Below are 27,566 nucleotides of genomic sequence, written 5' to 3'. Positions count from 1 at the left end.
GTGTGCGTTAAAAGTGGTGTCAGTGTGATCCTAATGAGGAAACCTTTCCAATGAACCGAACTTGTGTTTTGTCTTCATGGCCTGTTAGAAACACTACAAGCAAAGACTGAGAAATAAACTGAGCCATAAAGTATTGAGAAGTGTTGTCAAATGACCATTTCTATAGATTACCAAAATATAGGGATGGCTGAGTCATATCAAAAATAAAACGAGAGTCGAAATGGTCGTCATTTAATTTGTGCGTTGCAAGTACCAGTGATCAGCGTGTGGAAGTCGTAACCATTTCTTTAGAATTACATGTTACTCCGCCTTGGCCAATTTCCCAGAGTGGGTAGGCGGCATTATATCTTCAAACCAACCAAGCACTCGCCGTTGCCGCGAGCCTTTTGCGCGGGCTTGACCGAGAAGAAAGAAGTTCTAAGAAAGAGACCTTCCCGGCGGCCGTGCTGGCATTCTCCGCTCCTCCAGCCGAACGTGTCAATTGCCAGGCTCGCAAAGTCTGACCAGCAAGTGACCAGGACATCAAGACCTCGACGCGTTGGTAATCAAGTGGCATGGCAGGGAGCTCGCAGCAACCAGTTATGGGGCACCCCGAGCTGACAGAGGAAGAGCCGGGGGAACAGCCTGTCGCCAGGAACTTGAAGAGGGATGCTGTTCTGCTCGCGGTGCTTCTCGGAGCCATGTTGGTCGCCACTGCAGTTGCCGTCGCCGCAGTTGTCACAAACCGGGACCACGAAGAAACGCCCTTCGCCGGTAAGAACAGCCTGGCGTATCCGGAGAGGAGCTGGATTTTGCATTGTGTAGAAACGGTAGCAGATTCGTATCTCTTCTGTGAAAGCACGTCTCGTAATTTCTGCTACGATCCTCACTTGGCGCCGCGATGTTGGTTTAAAAGTTTAATCATCTTTTTAATTCCAAGCGTCTTCAGAGTTTTAAGGCGGCCTAAATTGAGAAAGCTCTCAAGATTTCAGAAGTATGTGTGATAAAAAAAATGGAGGAAATCCCTCTGTGGTGGTGTACTGAAAAGAAAAAAAAACTCCTCGGGTACTTACGTACGCTTACGTAATTTAAATGGCGAAAGCCATTGATTGCCAGAGCTTCTACACTGCTCAATCTTATTTTTATGTCTTCCTCCGCTTTCGTTTGTTAGTCTTTTGACGCGAGAGTGAAAGAATTAGCCTTCTGTTATTGGTTTATTGTTACGACCTTGTGGGTGTCCCTAGTCCAGGGCTCCAGTCTCCAGGACGCTTGTGGCTGGTGTAATCATTGTTCGGCACTGCTCGTCGCTGTCGGCTCTAGACCGAGCTTCACTACAGTGAATCTCTGCCAGAGGAGGCTTGTGAACTTGATCGCGCACTGCTGCCGCATGCTAGAGTGTGCCTACTTGGTGGCACTTAGGGCAAAGCTTCGGGTATTGGGTTGTGTGAAGTATGTGTAGTCGGCATAGTTTGGGGAAGCCCTTTCTTTGGATTGAGCTGAGTGATATTTGATTCTGTCCTTCGTAACTTTGGATGTGGATGCGATGAGGAGGTGGCAAATTAATTTCTGGCTGCTTGGCAGTTGCTTAGGATTTCGATATATACGGCAATTTCATTGTTCTTTTAGCTAATAACCAGAGCGATATGCAACGGCTCATAAATATTAGTGGCCAAGTAGCCACAGACGTCGGGTTAAAGTTCAGCCCTGAAAAATCGGGAATAGTGGTTTTAAATGACACGAGCACTGACGCAGTGTCTATCCAGCAAGGCTAATTATCCAGAGTGAAGGGATATAAATATTTGGGAGTGTGGATAAACGAAGGCGGTAACTACTTAAGAACTCACGAGGAGCAACTTCAGGGCAAGGGAAAGCGAAACGCGGCTAAAATGGCGTATATAACAAATATAGGGGTATAACATGGGGATATAACATGGGGGTAAATATGGGGGTATAACAAATATGAAGTAGTTAGAGCAATTTGGAAAGGAGTAGTGGTTCCGGGTCTCACATTTGCGAATGTTGTACTCTGCTTGAAATCAGACGTTCTATCAGGCCTTAAAGGGAACCAGAGAACGGTAGGACATTTGGCCTTAGGAGCGCAGAGTAAAACAACTAACGAAGCAATGCATGGCGATATGGGCTTGGTGTCGTTTGAAGTTCGAGAAGCGGTGTAAAATTAGTTTTGAGAGGAGATTGAGAGCAATGAATGAACAAAGGTGGGCAGCTAAGGTTTGTAGTTACCTATACTTGAAAAGCGTGGACACGCAGTGGTAAGGAAGACTAGAAGGCTAACGATGAAATGCGGAAAGAACAATGAAGGATCAGACAGCCAAGGTAACCAAAAAAAGCAGATAAACAAGTATATGGAGAGAAAAAATGCAAGCTAAAACGTCGTTGGAGATGTACAGGGCATAGAAATTGGACATTAGAAAGAAAAATTTCTACGATAATTCCAAGGGCAGTGCTTTGCTCTTTGATGCTAGAGCAAGTTACTTGAAAATGAAGAGCTTTGTGGAGTAGTATACACAAAATGATGGGATATGCATGGTCTGCGGAAACGAAATCGGAACTATGCAGCACATGGTGTTAGAATACGAGGGTATCCATCCAAATCTACACGATGGAAACATTCGGCTTCCGGAAGCCCTGGGATTTAAGGCTAGCGCAGAGGAAGTTAACCTTAAGGCTGTCCAGGCGATTAAAGGAAGATTAGAATGCTGGTGGGCGAACAGCAGACAGGGCTATATCACCCTGGACAGCTACTACCTTTAACAGAGAAAAAGTACTTTGAGTCGGCATTAAGAGCAGCGCTAGAATTAAAGAAAGAGTATCAAACATAGATACATTAGTTTTTTCGGTAAGATGACACGTCATTACCCCGTTACAAAAAGGTTTCCCACTAGGAATCAATCAATCAATTGTTGTGAAGCTGTACCAAAGTATACATTCGCCGAAGTGAAACTTTGCGATGACAAATGCACAGAATAAATTTGAGTGAGGTAGAAGTAGACTTGTACACGCCGTGAAAAAAAAATCAGCGATTACAATTACAACAGTGTGTCTCCAAGACGTAACCGATTAGAATTAGAACTACAGTATCAAATGAAATAAAAGAAGTACTCGTAGTAACCGAATGCGTCCCATGTTACCTATCGTACAACTTTTTGTCCAGAAAAATAAATAGTTTATCCACATTACTCACGAGATGCTGTAAAATGTCATTTTTTAACAGCGAAGTTGTTGAACAAATCGTTTGCGTGTGGGGTCCACAGTTTTAATGGAGCGCTCGTGCACAGGTGCCTTGAGTGCATGTTTGTCAAGCTAAGCATACGCACTTACAGAGATTGGCCAATATTGTCCAGAAAGAAGAGAGAGAGAAACAACTTTATTGAATCGATTTGGCAGTTCAGGGGAGGGGGTGTAGGAGGGGAGACTCTTGCGTGCCCGCTTGCCCCACGGAGGCGGCGGCCGTGCTGCGAGCCCGAAGGCGAGCACCGGTCGTCTCACGCTCCTAGGGGAACGTGGCACGTGCTGGACCTTGTCTCTGTGGGTAGTCTTGCTGCTTCTTCGTTGTGGTGTTCCATGTCTTCGTCCTAGCCCCGCGTTCGCCCTATCCGTTGTCTCGCAAGCGAGACGACGTCCCGGGTTTCTGCCGGTCCAGGAGCTCGAGGACGTGCTGGACGACGGCCCGTTGATTACCGAGTTCTGTGCTGATGAGCTTGCTGCAGATCTCGTCTAGCAACTCGTTGTCTTGGGTGTTGGGTGCAGGGGGCGAGCATTCCCAGAGTATGTGGCTCTGGGTGGCTCGCGCCTTCTTGCACCGTTGGCACGTGTCTGTGTGATATATCTCCGGACAGACGTGTTTCGCCCATACCGGAGTCCATATCGCTCTTGCCTGTAGAGCGTTCGCCCCGTGCCTCGAGCGCACGTTCGTCAAACCAAGCATACCCACTTAGAATATTGGCCAGCATTGGCCACACAAAAACACCGTTGTTCGCCGTATCGTGGCAACACTTGCCCGGAACGAGAAAGTCATGTCGTAGTGCACACCCCACGTTTGTCTGTCCTCGTGTCATCGTGCGCATGCGCTCTGTACCGTAGAAGAGCCGCGACTGTGTGTCCGTCAATGATCACCTACAACAGTTTCGCCACTCAATTCTTGCGCGTGTGAGTGCAAGCTTCCCTGAATTTTTTAAATGCGAATGCATTTATTAGTCGGGGGTTGTCTTGCGTCCATCGAGCGGCGTGCGCCTGCATTCCTCCAGCGCGAGCGCACGTGAGCGCGCGCCTCGTAGTTCTGCCTTCGTCGTCGTCGTCGTCGTAAATGCGAATGCATTTCTTAGTCGGGGGTTGTCGTGCTCCGTCGGCGTGCGCCCGCAGGTGTTATCTCTCCGCGCTCCTCCTCGCCCCTAGCAACAGCTGTGGCGTGCCTAGCAACCGGAGCAGGTGGTAGCTCGGGCGGGAGTAGCGGAGGGCAAGGGGAGAGGAGGAGCGCGCTCGGGCGGAGTAGCGGAGAGTGAGTGGAGAGGAGGAGCGCGCTCGGGCGTGTGAGGGCGCTCGCATCGCGGAGCTCGGCGGGAGAGAGAGCTCGCGCGTGGGGCGGGCGTGTTGCGCGGGTCTCTCTCTCCTCTCCGCGTACCCTCTCTGCGCTCGCTGCGCTCGGAAAATGTATATAAATACAGTGGAGCGCACGCCTCTCTCCGTTACTGCTTGCCGCAGCGCACTCATCGGTGCACCCAATGCATTCGCATTTCCGCACGATCCCCTTCGGGGAGGTGGGGGGAGTTTTTATTTTTGTTCCTTGACGCAGTCTTCAAAGTACGAAGAAAAACATGGAAACACTTTAGCAGCCAAAAGCTTGCTAATCTCATGCTCAGTTTAAAAAAAAAACCTTCGAGTGTTCTCGCCAGGGATGACTAAGCAAACACTTGAAATCTGATTAAATTAATGAAAGAATGCGAACGCTATTTATCCAAATTACTCACAAATGGCTAGATAAAATAATTTTCATCCACAGACGTTCTCTAAGTTTTAGCAAGAACCGTTACCCGATAAGTAAAGCACGCTAAAGTGACGTACTAATTCTCAAGGTTCCGTGCTTAGTGTTCACTAGACAGAAAGGAAAGGAATTCATGGTTGTTGCCCACACCCGAGTGTCTTGAGCCCATCTGTTACAAAAATTTGCCGGAACTATTGTAACAGGAAATTTTGCAATCGATTACGGACAAAAAAGCTATTGAATTACAAGAGTCATTTTTCCTTCCAGGAAATTCTGTTTAAAAGTTACAAAAGTATTAAATCAGTTACAAGTAATTCATTATATGCAACGCGTTACGCACAAGTCACGGTAGTAGTAATGGTAGGAAGGAAGATTGTGCGATAGAGACAGACAGACAGACAGACAGACAGACAGACAGACATAGAGATATCATATAGGGTGTCCTAGTTATCATGCACTAGGATTTTGAAAAAGAGCAGTGCCATTACTCAAAGAAAACCTATTGCATAATGTGTCACATACGGGTGATTAGCGGCCAGTAATTATTCTTTAATAAGATTTAGTTACTTGTTAATTATCTAACTCGAGAAGTACTGTCCCAATTATTAAAGCGTCAATAAGGCACTTGTAGGTAACCACGAAAAGTATCTGTGGTATTTTCAGCGACGAACTAATTGCGTACTCGTTGATTCTGAGCGATAAAGAAACCCCGCGAAATATGGAAAATACCACGGGACGGCGCTCCCACCCGATTCATAAACCAGCGCCCTCAAGCTGCTACACCAGTGCCCTCAAATGCAGTTGCTTTCTGTATAGAAAGCAAATACATTGCCTGACACATGCCCGAAGAAACGGCGCATCAACTTTATAATGGCAGCTGCATCTTATAATGACAGCTGCATCTTACCTGTACTCACATACGGGGCAGAAACTTGGAGGCTAACTAAGAGGGTTCAACTTAAATTGAGGACGACTCAGCGGGCAATGGAGCGGAAGATGATAGGTGTAACATTAAGGGACAAGAAGAGAGCGGAGTGGGTCCGAAAACAAACGTGTGTTGATGACATATTAATAGAAATTAAGAAGGAGAAATGGACTTGGGCAGGGCAAGTAATGCGAAGGCAAGATAACCTTTGGTCATTAAGGGTAACAGAGTGGATCCCTAGAGAAGGCAAGCGTTGCAGGGGGCGGCAGAAAGTTAGATGGGCAGATGAGACCAAGAAGTTTGCGGGGATAAAGTGGTCGCAGTTAGCGCAGGACCGGGGTAATTGGAGATTAATGGGAGAGGCCTTTGCCCTGCAGTGGGCGTAGATAGGCTGGTGATGATTATGATGATGATGATGATGATTGTGATGGCACTGAAGCAGCTGCAACACTAAGTTCCGCGGGGCACGCGTGGAAAATAAGGCACACACTCTGTCGTGGTCTCTTTATTTTTTCTGCAAACTCAGAGGAAGCCTGTTCAAAAGCAGTGGTTTATGACGCGCGTGGGAGCGCCGAAATGTGGTAAATATATTTCACGTGGTTTCTGCATCAGTCATAACAAATCAGTACGCAATTAGTTCATCGCTGAAATACCGCCGTTATATGTACCTCGTGGGTATCTACAAGTGCCTCGTTGACACTTTACTGATTAGCACAGCACTTCTCGAGCAGTATAATTACAATGAAGTCATATCTCAATGACGAAAAAATCAGTGGCCGCTACTCCACTGTACTACAAACATTATTCGCTGGGTTTTCTCCGACTAACGCCATTGCTCTTTTTAAAATCTTGGTGCATGAAAGCTGACACACACACGCAAGCACGCACGCACACGGACACACACGCGGACACACAGAGAGAGAGAGAGAGAGAGAGAGAGAGAGAGAGGCAGTCGGCAGTCCATAACGCGAAGGGAGTCATAGGGGAAGTGTTATGATATTTTGTACTACGACGATTCAAGTTGTTTTAGTTTTTTTTATATTGAAAGACGTGAAGAGAAACACGCATCGTAAGTATGGACCGAGCCCACGCCCTCCGATTAAATCCCGGATGCCTCACCAATTCTACATCCATCGGAGATCTAATCGGAGGGCCTCACACTTTCGCCAGGCGCTCCAACGAGCGTCTAGTGGGGCTCAGGATACTGCCACCCCCCTCCCCCTTTTTGCCACTCTTTCCTCCGCCGTGTTCGTTCGGTGTTCGCTCGCTCCGTTACAACGCCGTCGCCGTCACCATCGCCGCCGCCAAACCACAGTAGCGGCCACCAAAGTGCCTGCGCACTATAACTAGTGCGTTTCGCCATAAGGTTAAACCTGGATATAACGAAGTTGACAGAAATTCGCAATTTTTCGTTACATGCAGGTTTCGGTTAAGGCTCGCGTGAATGAAGAAGAGACGAAACCAAAATGCTACGCGCTGCCGCGCGCTACTCCGGCGAGGGCCAGCAACCTCATAATAGCCGCCATAATCACGACGGCCGCCGTGCAGCGTAGGCCTTACTCCACCAAACCGGCTTCAAACGAAGCTCGCCTTCGCCATTGATGACCAATGCAATTGGATAAGAAAAACAAAAAGCACGGCCTTTTATTTACATGACAACTTTCTTCAGGTTGGAAGGAAACGGGTAGGGAATACAGCAATCCTCCTACTCGCTACCAACTCCGTCGGCCAATCAGCCACTAATCATGGGCCCGGGCGGAGCTGGTTGTAGCGGATGGTGCGCGCAGGTGCAGTGCGCAAACATCCGGTTAGCATTGGACTGAGGCGTAACAAGCGCGTAGAAATGCATTCGACGTAAGCCTAACGTACGCACGCTTACTCCGAGCTACGGCGATGCGCGAGTACGTCGGAATTTGCGTCCACGTGGTAGGGGCATGCCGGACATAACTCCTACTCTACACGACAAAGCAAGGAGCTATTCGTTGCAAACGATTAGCGTCCTGAAGGACGTCAGAGCGGTACTTTTAGCTGCAAGAGGTACTTCATGATTTGTTCTTGTGTTGGTTTGTTTGGCATTGATCCACCATTTTTCATTTACTGTTCATTTCTCCTGGTAACAGGCTCCACAGTTCACGGAGAAGCAGGGAAGAACGTTACATCGGGTGATCTTCCCAGCAGCCCCAGGCCAACCCTCGTAAGTACCCTACAAGCAGCATTGCTTTTTTTATGTATTACAAGCCGGCTGAATAAATAGAACAAAGACTACAGTTAAGGAAAGGCCCACACAGATGTTGCCGATTGCTGTGTTTATGTTTGTGCTGGTTTAAAGCTTACGCTAACTGAGATGGACTGATCGGTTACAATTGTTGATTTACTTCGAAGAAAAGATTTGATCAAATTATTGAATTATTTGGAGCCACTGTATGAGGAATTATCGATACCACGTGAGCTTAGCTCCACCCCTGTCCCTATTCTAAATTTGGTACAGACTGGCAGATTAAGCGAAACCCTTGATTTGTCGTCAGCGTCGAAGTCATAGCGGCGTCGGTGCCCAACTCATCCGGCTGCAGCAGAATCTTCGGTCACCAATATTTAAACGCGCTTCGAGGCAGAGCGAGGCGAGTGAACAACCCGCGTGCCAAACAACCGAACTTTAAAGGCACTTTTGTTTCTTAAGCTACTTAAACCCGACATGTTTTGTCTGTCTCTATGTATGCCTGTATGTCTATCTGCCCCTCTATTAGGTCACCCGGCCAAAACCTAACGGAATTCGTGAAAAACGAGTTTATACAGGCAAAACTTTCCGAAACCAGTAAATTTCAAGCGTACTTCCTACTTTTCAACATTGTTCACAAAAAAGAAAACATGAGGCCCATTTGAGGCAAAAAATCAATACGTGGTTGGTATTTGCAGTGTTCTCAAAGATACGGGAGTGCTGGGATTTCGCGACTTTCAACTGCGCGTACCACCCCAAAATACAAAATGTGCTCGCGCCCGAGGTGAGACTTCCAAGCGGCATTCCAAGGATACAAACAGTAACGAAAGCGTCCAGTAGATGGCGCGCGAGCAGTGGAACGCGGCGAAATTGAATGCACTTTAGTAAACCTCCTCCGTGTTTATCGTGGCAGAAGCGATGCGGTAGCGGAAGAGGGTGAGAGGTGAGCGGGAAAGAGAATAGTGGCATTTACGTTAGAGGGACGTCAGATGTCTCGTGACTGGACATTTCCAGCAGAGTGAACAGATCGCAGGCAATTTTTAACCCGACAGGGTTTTATTCCGGAATTGAAGAAGATTTCGCTTACGTCATATCCGTCACGGAAGTGGCCCCACTACAACGAAGCAAGCGGCCTGTAAACGGTGCACCACTGCACGTAGGGTCTTCTTGCGGGGAAGCAACCATCAGTACTAAAGATTACGTTATACTTCGGGTTGTTCGTTTCCGGGTTTTATATTTTAACACAAGTATTTTATGCCGGGATGCACCAAGATTTCACTGGCGTTATATCCGTCACGGAAATGACGCCAGTACACCTTTGCCGAGGCGACCCGCCAGCAGGACGTCGCTCGCCAAGCACACCCACAAGATAGCCGCCGAACCGTTATTCATGTTCGGCTGCAGATTTCGCTGCGCATTTCACTTTCGTATTTTACCGATTGCTATGAGAGAGGAATCAACCGCAGTTTTTTTATTAGCGAGATTTCTCTCGACGACAACTCAAGTGCTTCCGCGTGCATGCGCTTTCGATACTGATACCCCGGCCAAACGGGCACTTTCAATCCGGAATAGAGCGAATCGCGGTTGATTTTCCGTGCGCGCTGGACGCACCGTCACTGCTACACGGCACGTTTCAATCGCGATTACGGGGTGATCCCGATTGACAAGTTGCACCACTTGCACTGACGTACACCAGATGGCGCCAAAAATGTATTTCGCGACCGGCGCCTGGTTACCTTGGGCGGTCGTAGCTATGTTTAATTATATAAATGTTATCGCATGTTTATTTGAGTCAAGTTATTTGATACAATTTGTGGCGTTACTTGAAGTTGACCTTCTGTGCCATCACTCAGTGCGGACGACTATCATCGCTTCCGTCCGATTGCGCTTAGAAACCTCAATCGCGCTTGGGGAACGAGGATTCAGTTGGAGCGAATCGGGCTCGATCGCGATTGAAACTGCCGTGTGGCAGCGCTAGATCTGGATCGACTCACTTGCGATTCAAAATGGCTGTGTGACAGGGGTATAAACCCCACAGCGCCGCTTTGCGTCGCCAGAGATTGCTCTATTCGACTTATCGAAAATGGCTAATTCGTTGTTTAGCCTGCCTCAAGCTATCGCCTCCTTCAAACGCGTGGTTCTCATTTCTTTTTTTTTTCTTTTTTTTGAAATTGAGGATGTGTACGTTTCAAGGGACAGGATACTTCGTCTGAGTCACCACGGCGACGCTAGCTTTCTATTCGAACGCGATCACGTGGTTACACCGGAACACTGTTATTGCCGGTGAGCTGTGATTGGTTTGGCGGCCACGTGGGCCCTCACGCATTGTGTCCGACGGCAGACATTTGCTCGCTCAGCTTCCTTTTCTGCACTTAAACCTGGCTCCTCCTATCGTCTGGGCATGCGTCGGTAGGGCGTGGTGTCTGGGGCGTGCAGGCAACATTACCAAGCAAGAATCCAACTCGGCGTGAAGTACGTCTTGGGCATGTACCGTAAACCCCCGCAATCACGATTTTAATTAAGCGTATCGTTTAAGAATGTCGCCTTTTCCCTAACCTCACGAAATTCAGGATTAGGCTTCGACGTTTTCCACACCTCTAGGCTCTACCTTTTTGATCTCATCAATTTCTGAATGTCTCATTTATAAGATTCGCAAAACTTAGACGCCTGATATCGATCTCCATTTTGCCCCACTCCCTAAAACACTAAGGGCCAGTTGAGACTCCTTTGGTTCTCTGTCGACTTCGACATTTACCTTTTTATTTACTCAATTTGTTAACGCCTCATTTATAAGATTCATAAAACTTAGACGCCTGTTATCGATGTCCATTTTGGCGCACTCCCTATAGCACCAAGTGCCAGTTCAGATTCCTTTGCTTCGACTCCGGCACCTATCGTCACCCATAAGGCAATTGTGCTCGTATGGGGGTAATTTTTACTGCATGTTATCGCGCACCCTGCCGTAATGTGACATGAAGGAATTCAGAAACTACAGGCTGATCAGCTTACTGGCAGTCGTCGACAGGGTACTTACCAAGGTAATCGCTAACAATTTCTACCATCTTAAATTTCGGTCAAGCTAATGAGCAAACAGGCTTTCGTAAAGGACCATATCGTAAAGGACAAACAATGGACCATATTCACCCGATCATTCAGGTGATAAAGAAATGCGCACAGTATACTCAACTTGTATATATAGGCTCCATAGATGGTGAGAAAGCATTTGACTATGTCGAAACTTCAGCAGTCATTCAGGCATTACGGAACCAGGTCGTAGATGAACATTATGTAGGAATACTAGAGGATATCTACAATGGGTCCACAGCTACCATCTCTCTCAGTATGGATAGCAACAAAATACCTGTAAGGAAGGACGTCAGACAAGGAGACACAATCTCTCCAATGTTATTCACGGCATGTTTACAAGAGGTATTCAGAACATTGGATAGGGGGACAGATGGGCGTACGGGTTAATGAAGAATACCTCAATAACCTCAGGTTAGCTGATGACGTGGCCTTGCTAAGCAACTCGGGGGACGAATTGCAAAGCATGCTTTCCACACAGGATAGGCAGAGTAGAACAGTTGGCCTGAAATTAATATGCAGAAAACTAAAGTGATGCTCAATAACATTGGGATAGCACAGCGGCTTGAGATAACGGCGAGGTAGTGGAAGTGGTAAGCGAATATATCTACTTAGGCCAAGTTGTGACTCCGGATCCCAACCATGGGGCAGACATAATTAGAAGCATAAGAATATTGTGGAGTGCATTCGGTAGGAAGGAAGGAAGGAATAGTACAGGAAAGGCAGGGCGGTTAACCAGAATACTGTCCGGTTGGCTACCCTACTCAGGGGGGAGGGTATACGGGAAATGAAAGGGAAAGAAAGGACAGCGGTACATATTAAAGGAGGAAATGAGAGAAAGAAAAGTAGAAAAAACACAAGGCGTGACCAGGCAACTATAAAGGCGGTACAAACAACGCACACAACCAGAAAATGCACAAAACTAATACGGTCCACTGATAAATTGGGCGAACTAAAGGCACTGCACTATAGTAATGTCCCTACAATCGTTCAGACAGGCCCGTGTCCTTCAAAAAGAGCAGTAGGGCTTTTATAGCCTTTTCGGCCTGTGTCGGACAGCGCCTATGGCACAAAATTGTCTGCGCCGTAAAGGGGAGGTCGTCGAGTCGGCGAAGTGTGGTGGAGAGCTGTTGCCTCGGCGTTATGAAGCGGTCACAATGGCACAGAAGGTGTTCAATCGTCTCGTCGGTGGCGCACGCATCACAAGCAGGGCTGTTGGCCATTCCAATGGTGTAGGAGTAAGCACCGGTGAAGGCAACACCTAGCCACAGGCGACAAAGTAAGGTGACGTCCGAGCGTGGCACGTTATTAGGTAGGTGGCGCTGCAAATCTGGGTCGAGCGAGTAAAGACGAGCGTTAGAGAACTCGGGTGTATTCCACTTAGCGAGAGTGATTTCCCGGGCAATGGACCGCAGCGACCTTGCAGCATCAGTGCGTGATAGAGGGACGCGGGTCAATCTTGCACTTGTGTGGGCGCCATGAGCCGCTCTATCCGCCTGTTCGTTCCCAGTAATGCCGCAGTGGCTTGGGAGCCACTGGAAAACGATATCATGTCTATGCCTGACTAATGTGTCATATAAGCACCGGATTTCAGCCACAAGTTGTTCGTATGGGCCGCGGCGGAGGGCAGATTGGATGCACTGAAGAGCGGACCTCGAGTCGCATAGCACAACCCATTTTTCTGGCGATTCCTGCTGGATGAATAGAAGGGCCTCCCGAATAGCTGCCAATTCAGAAGCGGTTGACGTCGTCGAGTTTGAAAGCTTAAAATAAATTTCGGTCGACTTCTGTGGTATCAAAACAGCGCCGGCAGAACTGGACGTGGTGACCGACCCATCCGTGTAGACATGGACCCGGTCTCTGTATGCCTCATGTAGAAAGAGTAGGGATAGCTGTTGAAGACCGCTAGGTGGAAGGTCCGCTTTCTTTTTTATTCCCGGGATGTTTAAGTGCAGTTGTGGCTGTGACAGGCACCAAAGTGGCGACGAGGGCCGAGACGGAGGTGTATAGCTCGATGGCAAGCTCCCACTGTGAGCGGCAACCACCTTACAAAAAGATGCCTGCGGTCGTGTTGAAGGCAGGGATGCAAGGTGGTGATGGGGCAACCGGGTGAGTTGCCTAATGTGTGCCCTCAGTGTCTCCACTGTCATGTGGGTTGTGATCGGGTGATCCCTTGCAACGCAAATTGTGGCCACAGTTGATGCGCAACGCGGGAGACCGAGACATGTACGAAGACCCTGGGCCTGTATGGCCTGAATTGCCTGTAGGTTGGTTTTACATGTGTTGGTTAATACAGGCAGGCTGTAACGCAAAACACCGAGAAACAGGGCATCGTACAGGCGTAACATTGAGTGCACGGAGACACCCCACGTCTTTCCGGCCAGAAACTTGAATAGCTGGACCACTGCAGTTAGCCTTTTTTTCAGGTATGAAACCTGAGGAGTCCATGATAAATCCCGGTCCACGATAACTCCCAGAAAACGGTGACTTTTGACGTAAGGAATATGTTGTCCATTTAAAGAAATCTTATACTGCGATATTTTTTTGCGGGTGAAAGCAACCAGTGCACATTTCTCCGGAGATATTTCCAGCCCTTTTCGACGCAGGAACAAAGACGTTAGCGTTGCGGCTTTCTGAAGTCGGGCCCGAATCTGAGGGCGTGAAACTCCTGATGCCCAGATGCAGATGTCATCAGCATAGATGGAGAGCTGGACGTTGGTTGGTAATGCGGTGGTGAGTCCTATCAACGTGAGGTTAAACAATGTAGGGCTAAGCACACTTCCTTGCGGGACTCCACGAGAAACAAAGTGCTGTGATGTTGGGCCATCTGAAGTCTCAACGAAAAAATATCTTCCTGATAGGAAGCTTTGGATCCATCTAAATGTCCGTCCACCGACTCCTGCATCTTGTAGGCCGCCCAGAACGGCGTCATGTATTACGTTATCGTACGCTCCTTTTATGTCTAAAAACAAAGCGGCTGTCAAACGTTTGAGTGATTTGTTGTGCTGTACCGATGTGACAAGGTCAATTACGTTGTCGATGGATGAACGTCCGCGTCGGAATCCAGCCATAGCATGGGGGTAAATTTTACGGTGCTCAAGGTACCATTCCAAACGATCTAAAACCATCCTTTCCATTAATTTTCCAATGCAGCTTGCAAGGGCTATAGGACGATATGATGCCGGGTCAAGGGGAGACTTGCCTCCTTTAAGAACTGGGACCAGGCGGTTAGCCTTCCAATCCTCAGGGACCAAACCATCTTGCCATGACTGGTTCAGCCGATACAAAAGAGTGTGACGGGCTTCTTGGCCGAGGTGACGCAGGGCGGCGTACGTCACTCCGTCTGGTCCTGGTGAAGATCTACTTCGGCACAGATGTAACGCCGCATCGAGCTCTTCCATTGAAAATGGGACGTCCATGCAGGAGTCGCGTGATACGGGGACGACGCGTATGTCCGCTTGGCTGGTCGAAGCTGGACCATTGGCGATTCTTAAGCAAAAGTCCTCCGCTACGTCGACCTCTCGGCGTTTCTGATGAAGCGCCAAAGCACTGAAAGGCCGACGTTGCTGTGTTGTTGTTCGAAGGCCCCTGACAGTGTTCCAGGTGTTAGATAGAGGTTTCCGAGGATCAAGTTTCTCGCAGAACGATTTCCAGCGCTGTGCTTGTACTTGTACGATGCGACGTTGAATTTTTTTCTGTGTACGTCGGGCCTCCCGAAGGTCATGAATAGACTTAGTGCGCCTGTATCTTCGTTCTGCACGACGACGAATAGCTCTGAGATGTTCTAGCACTTCGTCAAATTCTGTAAGCTTGGGATGCACCCGGAAAGAACGCATGGAATCTTGCGCAGTGCTGGTTACGGCACTTTCAAAAGTCGAGGAGAGCCCTTCGCAGCAGAGATCTTCCATGCGAGATTTAAACCTCTTCCAGTCTATTCGTCGAATGGTTTTCCCAGGAAGAAAACCATCAAAGCCCTCGATCCTCAGGTATGTTGGAAGGTGGTCACTTCCACGGGTTTCCATGTCTGTGAACCATTGAATACTGTCAATGAGACTTCTCGAGACAAAAGCCAAATCCAGACAGCTACTATACGTCGTACCGCGAAGAAATGTTGGGCTGCCATCGTTGACACCGCAAAGCTCATGACGGGACGCCAGTGAAACCAGTTTTCGACCTCTTGGATCATTTCTGTGGCTTCCCCAGAGCATATGATGGGCATTAAAGTCCCCCATAAGGACCCAAGGACCAGGGGTGTCTCTGATGATTTTGTCTAATCTGCTGGAATCGAAGCGACCTGAAGGAGATAAATAAACTCCTATGAGTGTGAACGAGACATTTTTCCTCTTCACTGTGAGGCAAATGTATTGGTTGCTGTCATGAGGTTTTACAGAATGGAGGTTATATGTTAGTTCCCGTCGGACGAACACCAGAACTTTACTAGAAGCATCACTAGCTGGTGACGCAAATGCTTCATATCCAGAGAGCCTGAACGCGTCCGTGGCGTTCGGTTCGCAAATGACGATGATGGGGAAATTGTTTATAAACACAAACTGTTTAAAGTCCGAAAAACGGGGCTTGAGGCCTCTTGCATTCCATTGGAGTATGGTAGGCATTTTCAGATAATGAATGACAGCCTACCATTGTTCCCGAAGAAGAAAGTGTATGAGAGCTGCATCTTACCGGCACTCAACTAGGGGCGGGGCAGAAACGGAGGGTCACTAAAAGGGTTCAACTTCAATTGAGGACGGCTCAGCGGGCAATGCAACGGAAGATGATAGGAGTAACGTTAAGAAACAGGAAGAGAGCGGAGTGTGTCAGGGAACAAGTGCGTATTAAGGACATATTAATATAAATTAAGAAGAAGAAATGTGTGTGGGCAAGGCATGTAATGGGAAAGCAAGACAACCGTTCCTCATTAAATGTAACAGAGTGGACCCCCGAAGCGGAGGCAAGCGTGGCAGGTGGCGGCAGAAAGTTAGATGGGCAGATGAGATCAAGAAGTCTGCGGGGATAAATTGGTCGCAGTTAGCACAGGACCGGCACACATGGAGATCTATGGGAGTGGCCTTTGTCTTCAGTGGACGTATATAGGCTGATGATGATTATGACGATAATGATGATTTCCCCCGTATACTTTCTTGTAGTGACAGCAGACGGGAATACTGCAATGTTTAAAATGTCACCGTGAACTAAGTAATCATGAGACGGCAATGAAACCCGGTGTAATAACAAAAACGCCCTAGCATCAATGCAAGCGTATTTTTTTTTCAATATTCCTAGATTCCATTGGGAGTTACAGAACATTTTACAATAGCTCTAAAGCCCGTGGCGCCGATGCTGTTCGCGGAGCTCTGGAACAAGCCCGTGCGATTGTTTTTGGACGGGTATTCCGCCAACGCAGGCCAGATGGGGAAACCGAGACATATACAGGGTCACTATAAAAAATCATCTGCTGGCATCAGCTTCCGTTGTCACCCTTCCTGCCGGCCACGCAATACGGAAACTCTACGGTGATGAGTGAAAAAAAAATTGTCCGCGTATCTGCTCCTTTTGTTGCAAATGTCGTCAAAAGACGATAGTATTTGTAGACATTTGCCAAGGAAATGTCCCCCCCCCCCTTTGCTCTCCCGCTCACCTCTCATGCTGTTACTGTACCGTCGCGTCCCAAGGTAAACACACTAAAGGTTTGCGCAAGGCGATTTGAATTTACCGCGTTCCACTGCTACAGCCCGGGTTCCTCGATGCCAGCGCTGCAGTACGGCGGAGACGCGCGTGAATGGCGGCGGCCGACTACAAGGTTTATAGAACCGCGTGGCCGTGCTCCACATGCGTTCCAAGCAGAACGTGGAACCTAGCTAGTGGAACCTTTCGCAGCTGTTGCCGCGTGATTTTTCATATTCCGCCAGGAGGGGGCGGTTTTCTGCAGTAAATGTAGAATATCATTTGATATAGAAAAACCAAGCATCCATGAATTTTTTAATAAAGGAACACTAAATATCCCTTGTGTACTAATTTCCTGTGTTATATTTGCGTAATGTCTTGTTCTTGTTCAACAAAGTTGACAACCGGGCGTAGACGTTTACATTTGGATGTGAGTATATAAGACTATTTCGCAATATCAATTTTAGTTTGGCCGGGTGGCTGAATCGAGTCACAGACAGACAGACAGACAGACAGACAGACAGACAGACAGACAGACAGACAGACAGACAGATAGACCAAAATTTCTGGGTTTAAGTAGCCCAAGGAAGACTATTGTCTTTAGTAGCTGCTGGCTGCACAGGAATCAGGCAAACGCAGTGTTCTCGTGCTTGTATTTCCATTGTTACACCTGGAGCAGGCTCAGTGCACCGGCCAGAATTATAAAAGGATAAGATTTTTTTGCGTGCTCGACATGTGCCAGGCTTTTGATCAACGCATGGAACCGGATGCAACTTGCAGACGTTTGCAAAACCAAGCCTTTCACCGTCCCAAGTCACCGTCCCAAGGCTCTGCGTTTAAAACTCTTCGCGAGAGACTGGTAGAAAAGCACGCTCTTTTGATACGCGGCAACTTCATACTGGCGTAATGAAAACTCTTTTCGAGGGGATTACTCCTACTGCCAGGGGCGTAGCCAAGGCCGGGTGGGGGGGTGGGGTGGGGGTACGGGGGGGTACGGTACGGTACGACAACTTTATTGATAGGGCCTGCAGACGGCTTGTCGCCCTGGTCTTGTTAGGGTACTTCGCAGCGACGCGGCCTTGACGTCGTCTCGGTTCGTGTCGCCTCTACTTCGGCCACGGCCCCGCTACTTCCTCGGGTCGACCACGCCTGCCCCTGGTCTGGGCGGCAGTCTTCCCTCGATTTCGCTGTGTCGCTGCCTTTCAAGTGCGGCCGAGACCTGCTGGACGGCCTGTGTCTGGGTCTCTCTGTCGTAGCTCCGCGTCGCTGGTTCTAGCAGCGGCGGGATCGTCTTCCTCGTTGCCGCTTCGTGTGGATTTTTGCTGCAGTTTCATAGGATGTGAGCCGTTGTGGCTCTCTCCTTCTGGCATGTGCGGCATAGGTCCCTCGTGTACACGTCCGGGCACACGTGCTTCATTAGGGCTGGGGTAGGTAACGTCCCCATCTGGAGTTGGGGGAGGGAGCCGGTGTCAGAACACACCCTGAAAGTTTCTGAGCGTGGCATCGCTCCGTCTCCCCTTCCTTTCACCCTTTTGTGTTATTTACCCAGCGAATCTATATACTCTAGTGTAGAGACAGAAATAAGATGTCTGTCGGTTTATTAAAGCCAAGAAATGACGGAAATTTTGTAGGGGCGCAGGATCTCTCTTCTTTAACCTGCGGCGTATAACACCCCCCAAAAATATTTCTGTATTCAATACTGCCAACTGTGATAGAATAATTTCGAGTACTCGCCAACGCAATGCTAAATCCACAACACGCGACTTTGGTACACGCAGAATGGGGTCCGTTGATGCGCAGGACACTGAAAGTCAATGTTGTTGGGAAGTAATATAGAGCGCGAACGCCTGAACCGGGGAATATTTACTGGCACTATCGGTTGGAGGGGCGTACGGTAAACAATTGCGGAGCGACCTGCTGCGGCTACAACGCCTTCATTAGAGGAAAATAACTGTATACATCAGAGTACACACAAAACATGTTGTTGATGATGATGGTTCCCTCAATGTTTTTGGCACGTACCCACACGGGGGGATTGGCCAGGACTCACTCCTCGCTTGTTGAAATTCGTGAAGACCCCAAAATACTAATTTTTCCCTGAAAAACGAAGGCAGCAAAATGAAAACTTGTGATTAAAACCAGAACCAACCATTAATTAGCCCATTTCAGCCATCCAAACGACCTGAAGCAGAAAGAAAATCTCGAATACATTTTATATATCCCTTTCTGAATACCCCAAATTTGTTGCGCCATGCGATAACATAAGTGCAAGCGATAAAGTCAACCCCAAACGCTCAGTTGGGTCCTTTAAAAGCCTTTGTCTAGCTTCCGAGAAGCGGCGACAGGCGAGAAAAAAAAACGTTCGATTCTTTCAGGGATCTGGCACCGCAAACGTATTTCCGTAGGTGAAAGCCCTATAGAAATTTAGCCTTGGAATTCTTCACACAGCTTGGTGAAGAACCACGAAAACGAACGTTCAACCCGAACTTTACATGTTAATACTCTTCAAATGATAGGAGTGAATCTTTACGAGTACCGCCTAAACGCCAATGTCGTCTTAATCTTGAAGATGTAAAAAGAGCCAGATTAGGTATGCCGAATTGGACGGCAGCTGTGACAGCGAGATTAGCTAAATGGTCCGCTGGCTCGTTCCCCCTGGTGTCCGTATGGTGCAGGGCCCAAGCCAAACGTAACTCTTTCACATGCCTTGGAACAAAAAGCAATAACGTGCGGTGCAAGGGAGAGTCGGAAGAGGTTAATGCCGATATAACTGACATCGAATCGGATAATATTGTAGCGTGTGGATAAAACAATGGGGCACTTTTAATTACTGCGCACACGGAGAGTCAAAAATGGCGACCCAGCTGGAGCAAGAGCACCGGCAAGAGACCTTCGTCCTTCTCTTCGTTCAGCCCCGTCTCGCGCTACCATTAGCGGGATTGACCGCGTCGCCACTGTAACAATAGACATCGCTACACTACTCCCCTCTTCTGCGAGCATCGTCCCGATGCCGCGGTATAGGACCAGGTGAGGATGGCTTCGGATCTGGATGGCGACGATGCGGCGGCTCACTGTCCAAGTACATAGAGGCGTCAGCGAAGAGCTCAGCTTCCACACTGGCCTTGGATTGGGGGGTTGGCGGGGTGCCGTTATGAGCGGGAACAGTCTCTGCCGTAATACGGCTTCATTCGTACGACGTGCACGACCTCGGTAGTTGTCTTCTGCCGTGAGGAGTGCGCCCTACTATCCGGTGTGACTTCATAGTTGACGTCACTAATCCGACGCACGACCTTGTAGGGCCCGAAGTACCGGCGAAGCAGTTTTTCGGATCGGCCCCGCTGACGTACTGGCATCCACACCCACACCGCGTCTCCGGGGTTGTAGAACACAATACGTCGGCGCTGATTGTAATGGCTTGCGTCGATACGCTGCTGATTTTCTATTCGTTGTCGTGCCAGCTGTCGAGCTTCCTCCGCCTTCTGTACGAAGTCGTCGACATCACCATTGTATTCGTCCTCTTGAACGGGTAGCATAGAATCTAATGTCGTGGTGACCGTGCGCCCGTAAACCAATTGGAAGGGAGTCAGTCCTGTAGTTTCTTGAACTGCCGTGTTGTAGACGAATGTTACGTAAGCTAGAATGTCCTCCCATGTTTTGTGTTCGACGTCGACATACATAGAAAGCATGTCGGCGAGGGTTCTGTTCAATCTCTCGGTCAAGCCGTTGGTCTGCGGGTGGTATGCTGTCGTTCGCCTATGGGTGGTCTCAGTTAACCTCATGATAGACTGCATGAGATTGGCTGTAAAGGCTGTCCCTCTAGCCCTTTATTTTGTCTGTCTGTAATTACGACCTGCGGGGCCCCGTGCCGTAAAACGACGCTGCTCATAAAAAACTCCGCAACCTCAGCCGACGTTGCCCGCACTACAGACGCTGTCTCCGCATAGCGCGTAAGGTAGTCTGTCGCTACCACTATCCATCTGTTTCCCTTTTTTGACGTCGGAAATGGGCCAGGAAGGTCCATACTGACTTGCTGGAATAGTGCCGTAGGCGGTTTTATCGGCTGAAGAAGGCCTGCCGGTTTCAAAGGTGGAGTCTTCCTTTTAAGTGCGATGCACTTTATAAGCGACCCTGAATCCGCCGTCATCCGCGCTCCTCCTCCTCTCCCCTAGCAACGGCGCGAGGAGCGGAGAGGAGCGTCTGTAGCAACGGCGCAGCGACGTCACACCCCACGTGACCCGCGCGCGCTCCGCCTCCCGCGCCGTGGCTGCGCGCGCCCGCGCCGGCTCCCGCACCGCTCCTCGCGCCGTGACGTCACACTCCCACGTGACCGCGCGCTGGCGCCTTTGCGTCTGCTCCCCCTCTCCTCGCGCCGTGACGTCACATGCTCTGCAGCTGGCGCGCCTCTCCCCCCGTTAGGTTTGCACTCACCCTCGGCGCGCGCCTCTCCCCTCGCCTGACAGCTCCCCCTCGCCGGTACTGCGCCTCTCAAGGCGATGGCAGAATTACTACGCCGTGTACTCTCGGCGCAAGAAATGCATTCGCACTTCCTCACGATTCCCTTCGGAGAGGTGGGGGCAATTTTTTTTTTTGCACTTACGGCAGCTCCTGACGTACTGCTGGACCGTTTGCAAAAGTTTCGGGCAGAAGTACTTTTGCCGAATCCTCGATACTGTACGGCTGACACCCAAATGGCCGGCTGAAGGTTCGTCGTGACAGGCCTGCAAGATTTTCGCACGCATGGCCGACGACACAACGAGTAGAAACGCCTCCTTTGTGTTTCCAAAATTGCGTTTGTAAAGCACGCTATTCCGAAGCATGAAGGAGGCGATGTTGCGGATAAAAGCTGCCGGTATGCGAACGTCACGACCTTCCAGATGCTGAATAATGAGTAGCAGCTCTGGGTCAGCTCGTTACAGTTGGGCCATTTCGGATGTGCTGGCGGCTCCAAGAAACGGTAGATCCTCCTCTATTTCTTGGTCTGGTGAGTCTACAGGCGCTCGGGACAAGCAGTCGGCATCGTTATGGATGCGTCCGGACTTGTAGACGACCTTCATGTCGTACTCCTGCAGACGAAGGCTCCATCAAGCAAGGCGCCCAGATGGGTCCTTTAAGTTTGCCAGCCAGCACAACCAGTGGTGGTCGCTGACGAACTTAAACGGCCCACCGTAGAGGTATGGCCGGAACTTGCTGATGGCCCAGACTGCGGCGAGGCACTCTTTCTCGGTTGTGGAGTAATTGGCCTCCGCTCTGGAGAGTGTGCGACTTGCGTACGCTAGGACTCTTTCAGCACCGTCCTGCCATTGCACGAGAACCGCGCCGAGACCGACATTACTGGCGTCTGTGTGTACTTCGGTATCCGCATGTTCGTCAAAATGAGCAAAAACCGGAGCTGTTTGTAGCCGGTTTCGCAGGTCGTTGAAAGCGACTTCTTGCTCTTCTTGCCACAGAAATGGTTCATCGTCTTTTGTCAGGCGTGTCAAGGGTTCTGCGATGTCCGAAAAATTCTGAACAAAGCGTCTGTAATAAGCAGAGAGTCCCAGGAAACGCCGAACACCTTTTTTGTCAGCTGGTTTCGGGATGCCTATACGCCTCGAGCGCGGCCTGTAGGGGCGCCACTGAAATCCCCCTAGCGGCCCGTTTCCAAAGCAGGCGCGGGAGTCCCCGGCCCGCTCCCCCCTGTCGCCGTTGCTTTTGGGGCTCGTTCAAGACAGCGATTTACCGTTTGTCCGCGTTCGAAATACCGAATAACGTGGAGCAGGCACTCTGTTTGCAAGCCTGGTGTGTTCACGAGAGTATAAACGTTTATGACGCGATCTTAGAAAGATCTATATGAGCGCCGGGCGTGTGTCACAGGCCGGCGTCCCGAAGCCAGCATTTGCATGCAGATTGCAATTCCGCTGCCCTGAAATTTAGTGGCAGTGTCTCCGTAAGCAGTGTTTCCTCCGATGTTCATGTTGCGGCCATACACACTATGATGTAAATCGACTTTGTGCACTACAAAATCCAGCGGAGCACTCATACCTGACAGCACGCAAGTTACGCCTGCCAATATCACATATCAGATATTGGTCAGTACCCTGAACAAGCCAATGTGGCGTAAATTTCGCAAACATTGTACCAAAGAAGTACGATGGATAATGTAAAATTACACTCCGGAGTCAGCACACGACGGCAAATTTAATGCTGGGTCGTCTTGTCCCGAGGTGAGCGCTCGCTAAGATTCATCTGTTACATTTATCCTCCACGAGAAGCGCGAAGATGGGCTTATAGAGTAATCCGCGTCCGCGACCAAACTCTTCTTCGAAACATCGTCGTATGACACTGGGAGACTGCAGAATCTAGCATAAACCGAAATCAGAGACCCTTATCAGATACGACACTCTTCCAACGAGCCCGTGTGTACGAGATTTCGGCGCACGTTAAGAATCTCCAGGTGGCCAAAATTAATCCGGAGCCCTCCACTACTGCGTGCCTCATCGTCTCCGTTGCGTCGGCGCGTTAAACCCTGCAATCAATCAATCAATCAACTCTTTCAACGACACCTCGTATTTCTTGTGAACTGCTTACCCTGTATTCTTCAAAAAATGCGTCCGCCGAATGATCAGCCGTTCGTTGAAGGCGAAAAACAAACGAAAAGTGAACACGCAGCTTGTGTGTGTGATTAATAAAACGTTCATTTGTTGCTTACGCTCCGCATTTGTAAACAACGACAGTTGAGCGTCCTCCTCCTCACCCCCCCCCCCCCCCTTGTCTAGCGAAATATCAGTGCATGTCGCATCTAGTTGGTCTGGTGAATACTACCTTGCTCAAACAAACGTCTTCAGCATTTCAGAAGCTGCACTCGGTTTTTTTTTTATTCCCGTACGACTATTCTATTTATTGCTCCTGACTTGCAGACCATTCATTTTCCCGTGGTCATTAACATATACCTTGGTTCTTACCATAAGGCATGAGTGGGCACATATCTGACAATGCACAGCCTTTGAGTGTACTTAACATTTTCGCGTGGCTTATATTCCCATAAAAGGTACAAGTTTTTGTACGCTGTTGGGTTATCACATCCCCGAAACATATTTTTCTACGACGTACATATTCGAAGCAAATCCGCATTTGTTGTCTGCGCTGCAAAACGAACCAACCTCTTACGGTGCCAATATCAGGTCTAAACGAGGTGACAATAAATAGAATTCACTTGTGCTGACGTGTTCGAAGGTGACAGCGGTGATATGCCGCTGCCGTCGCCGACGCCCGCAAGAGCGGCCAAGAAGCGCGCAGAACCGCCTCCCCGGGTAGCTCTTGTTGGCGTTCGAGCGCTCTACCAAGACGCCGCTGTTTTTTTTTTTAAGCGCCCTAAACGTGCAGTTAGCTTACAGACGTCACCTTAACAAGTTGTTTAGTGCGCGGAAAGGCAAAGAGAAGCGAAAGAGAACCAAAACACTGCATGACCACCTATCAGCCACGCAGCGCTAATCCCGCAAACGTCGCGGAGAAGCGGCGGCAGGCGGCGCAGCGATCGCGAATCTCGAGGCGTATATAGCCGCCGTCTTCTCAGGGTCTGGGGCCACTCCTTCCACGCTGATAACGTGGCCAAGAAAGCGCAGCTGTTTGTACCCAAAGTGGCACTTTTCCGGCTTTATAGTTAAACCAGCCGAACCAATAGCCTCCAGGACCAGCCGCAGTCTATGTAGGTGTTCTTCGAAGAATGCGGAGAAAACGACGACATCGTCGAGGTACACCAGACATGACTGCCATTTTAACCCGGCTAAGACAGTATACATCATTCGCTGGAATGTCGCAGGTGCTGAGCAAAGGCCGAACGGGAGCACTTTAAATTCATACAGTCCGTCAGGTGTGACGAACGCCATTTTCTCCCGGTCTCGCGCATCGACCTCAATCTGCCAGCATCCGCTTTTGAGGTCTAATGATGAGAAATACCTTGCGTTGCGCAGCCGATCCAGTGCGTCGTCTATGCGCGGAAGAGGGTACACGTCTCGTTTTGTCACGCTGTTTAGCTTCCTGTAATCCACACAGAAGCGCAGGGTCTTGTCCTTCTTTTCTACCAGCACCACAGGGGACGCCCACGGACTTTTCGACGGCTGAATTACGTCGTCTTGAAGCATTTCCTTTACTTTGCTCCGGATGGCTTCCCTTTCTTTGTAAGAAACGCGATATGAGTGCTGGTGCACGGGCTTTGTGGTTTCGTCCACGATGATGCGATGTTTTGCGACGGGTGTTTGTCGGACCTTTGACGACGTAGAGAAACAATCGCAGAAGTTCGCCAGGAGGTCGTTTAGCTGCTGCTTGTAGGTCGGTGGCAAATCGGGACAGATGTGCACCAACTCCAAAACGGCCTTGGGATCCGAAGCTTCAGGTCCTTCTGTCCCCACGGTGCATAGATCTGCCAACTCATCGAACTCATGCAGGGAAGCAATGGCAGTTCCTTTTGCAACGTGTTGGACCTAGTTTCCGAAGTTTGTCAGAAGGACGTGTGCGCAACCATCCCGCAGGTGTACAAGGCCTCTTGCTACGCAAATGTTTTTCCAACAGCAAATTGGTGTTCCCTTCGGCTAGGCTCTCACAGTTTTCAGGTGCGTCTCCCCTTACGAAGACCACGACACTGCTTCGCGGCGGTACAGTGACATCGTCGTCAACCACCCGGAGGGCCCAGACTTCTGCAAGGTCATTCGTGGCGATGGCGCCTCTCGTCGAGAACGTCAGTGTGGATGACTGCAGGTCGATGACAGCTTCGTTCGCTCGCAGGAAGTCCATACCCAGTATAACATCTCTTGAACATTGTGGGAGTACCAGGAATTCGCCGACGTAACAGTAGCCCCGGATGCCAACCCTAGCTGTGCAGCGGCCTGTTGGAGCAATCAGATGCCCGCCCGCTGTGCGAACGTGAGACCCTGTCCACTGCGTCAGTACTTTCTTGAGCTCCCGAGCCAGGTTGCTGCTAATAACTGAGTAGTACGCCCCTGTATCAATAAGCGCAGTAACGTCGCAATCGTCGATCGTCACAGCCATGTCGGAGGTGGCTGCTTGCTCAGAACTGGCCGGCGGTGTCTGTTCAGCGGAATGTCGTCGAGAGCAGGTTGGAGGATCTTCGCTGGAAACCCGTTGAGCGACCGCACCTCCAGAGGTCGCTGATCTTAGTTTTCCCGTCGCGGGCTGGGCGAGCGACGCCCAGGTGAGCTGGATAGGCGATGAGGGCTTGGAGACCGGTAACGGAATGACGAGGCTGATCCGACGTCCTGACGGTTGGAGACAGGGGAACGTTGCCGTCTGGAGAGGTACTCTCGGATTGCGCTGGGACGCTCACCGTTCCTGGGGCAAGGAGCTCCAGGATGAAAACCGCGAAGGCCGGCACGGCAATACGGGCACGCCCTGTAGAGACGGCCGGCCTCTCCACAGTGGTAACACAGTGGAGTGCGATCCGGTGCACGCCATACATCCGTCTTGCGAAGTGTGCCCTGGTACGCAAGTTGAGGGCGCCGGAATCCAGGCTGACGAGGACCAACGGCGCCATTTGCGTGCGCATAAGGCGGGGTGCACACGGGAGGGGCGACACTCTAAGCAGCACACGTGCTGGGTTGTTGCAGAGCTTGAGCGATGTAGCGGAGTAGAGCTTTAAAGGATGGGATGCAGTGATGAAACGGCACAATTGTAACAATCTATTGTAATGTCACAACACAACAGTGATGAAATGGCATAAGTGTAATGTCTATTGTAACAATAGACATCGCTACAATATGATGATTCCTGATACATGCTACGTTGCTATACGTAGAGCGAGAGCTATTGCTAAAAATTCTGCCATAAAAATGGGTGTGTAGAACGGGACTCGTAGCGAATGACTCCATTGCCTCCATCGTTCCTTATCGTCCTCCTTTACCAACTCTAGGCCCACTTCTTCGTCTTCCCAGGAGTAAAGTTAAAACACGACCATTGACGCGACTTTCTCGAGAATTTTAGCTAGCCAAGTTATCGTTTGGCGAGCTCACGTAATCCTGGTCAGCCGACGAAAGTGTAGGTAAGGCGTGCCGCTTTTGTCAATTTAAATGCATATCGGGCTTGCATTATCGTGGGCAGGGAAGTCAATGGGCGCTAATTTCTCCTGCACTAAATCTCGCTGAAGGAGTTTGGGAAAGAGACGCCGTTTCAATAAATACAGATTTCGGCCTTTGCACGGAAACGTAATAGAGGGCACCTATGACATCATAGGTTCTGTTGCGCGAAATTAATTAGTGGGTCACATGGCCATCCCTTTTTTTGTAATTATATAGCTTATTTGAGCGAAGTTTACGTTAAAAGTGGCGCCAGTATGATTCTAACGAGGCAATTATTTTAATGAACCAAACTTTGTCTGTCTTTGTAACTTTGTAATGAACTTTGTAATCAACCAAACTTTCTTTTGTCTGCATGGTCCCTTTAAAGACCCAAATCGCGAACAAAAACGAACCCATTCGACAATTTTTTGCTGAGTAAACGCATCTACGAACAATCTAAATGTGTACGGATACGTGGTTGAAAAGTATAATTTGTACTCCATTGGGATCGATGCGTGTACTGTGTTATCTAGAATCGTTCCCCTTTCGTGATTTTCCAGTAACCGTCTTGACACAACTGACGCCCGGTTATATGTACAAACCATGTGTCCAGTGAGCTTATCAGAGCTTTTCGGTCGACCGAACGGTCTATGGAGA

General features: G+C 49.4%; 1 protein-coding gene across 1 annotated transcript in view; it reads left to right on the top strand.

The window, feature by feature from the left end:
* The first annotated feature begins 554 nt into the window (after positions 1–554).
* LOC144168060 (endothelin-converting enzyme homolog) overlaps positions 555–27,566 on the top strand; it is a 95,425-nt gene continuing 68,413 nt past the window's right edge. Inside the window, exon 1 of the mRNA XM_077697146.1 lies at positions 555–753. Coding sequence (XP_077553272.1) covers positions 555–753 — 199 coding nt within the window. The remainder of the gene's footprint in view (positions 754–27,566) is intronic.

This window comes from Haemaphysalis longicornis, unplaced genomic scaffold (genome assembly GCF_048455015.1).
Source record: "Haemaphysalis longicornis isolate Haplotype H1 unplaced genomic scaffold, Haemaphysalis longicornis Haplotype H1 scaffold_2, whole genome shotgun sequence".
Taxonomy (NCBI): Eukaryota; Metazoa; Arthropoda; class Arachnida; order Ixodida; family Ixodidae; genus Haemaphysalis; species Haemaphysalis longicornis.
The sequence above is the reverse complement of the archived record's forward strand: the minus strand, read 5'-3'. Positions and strand labels throughout refer to the sequence as shown.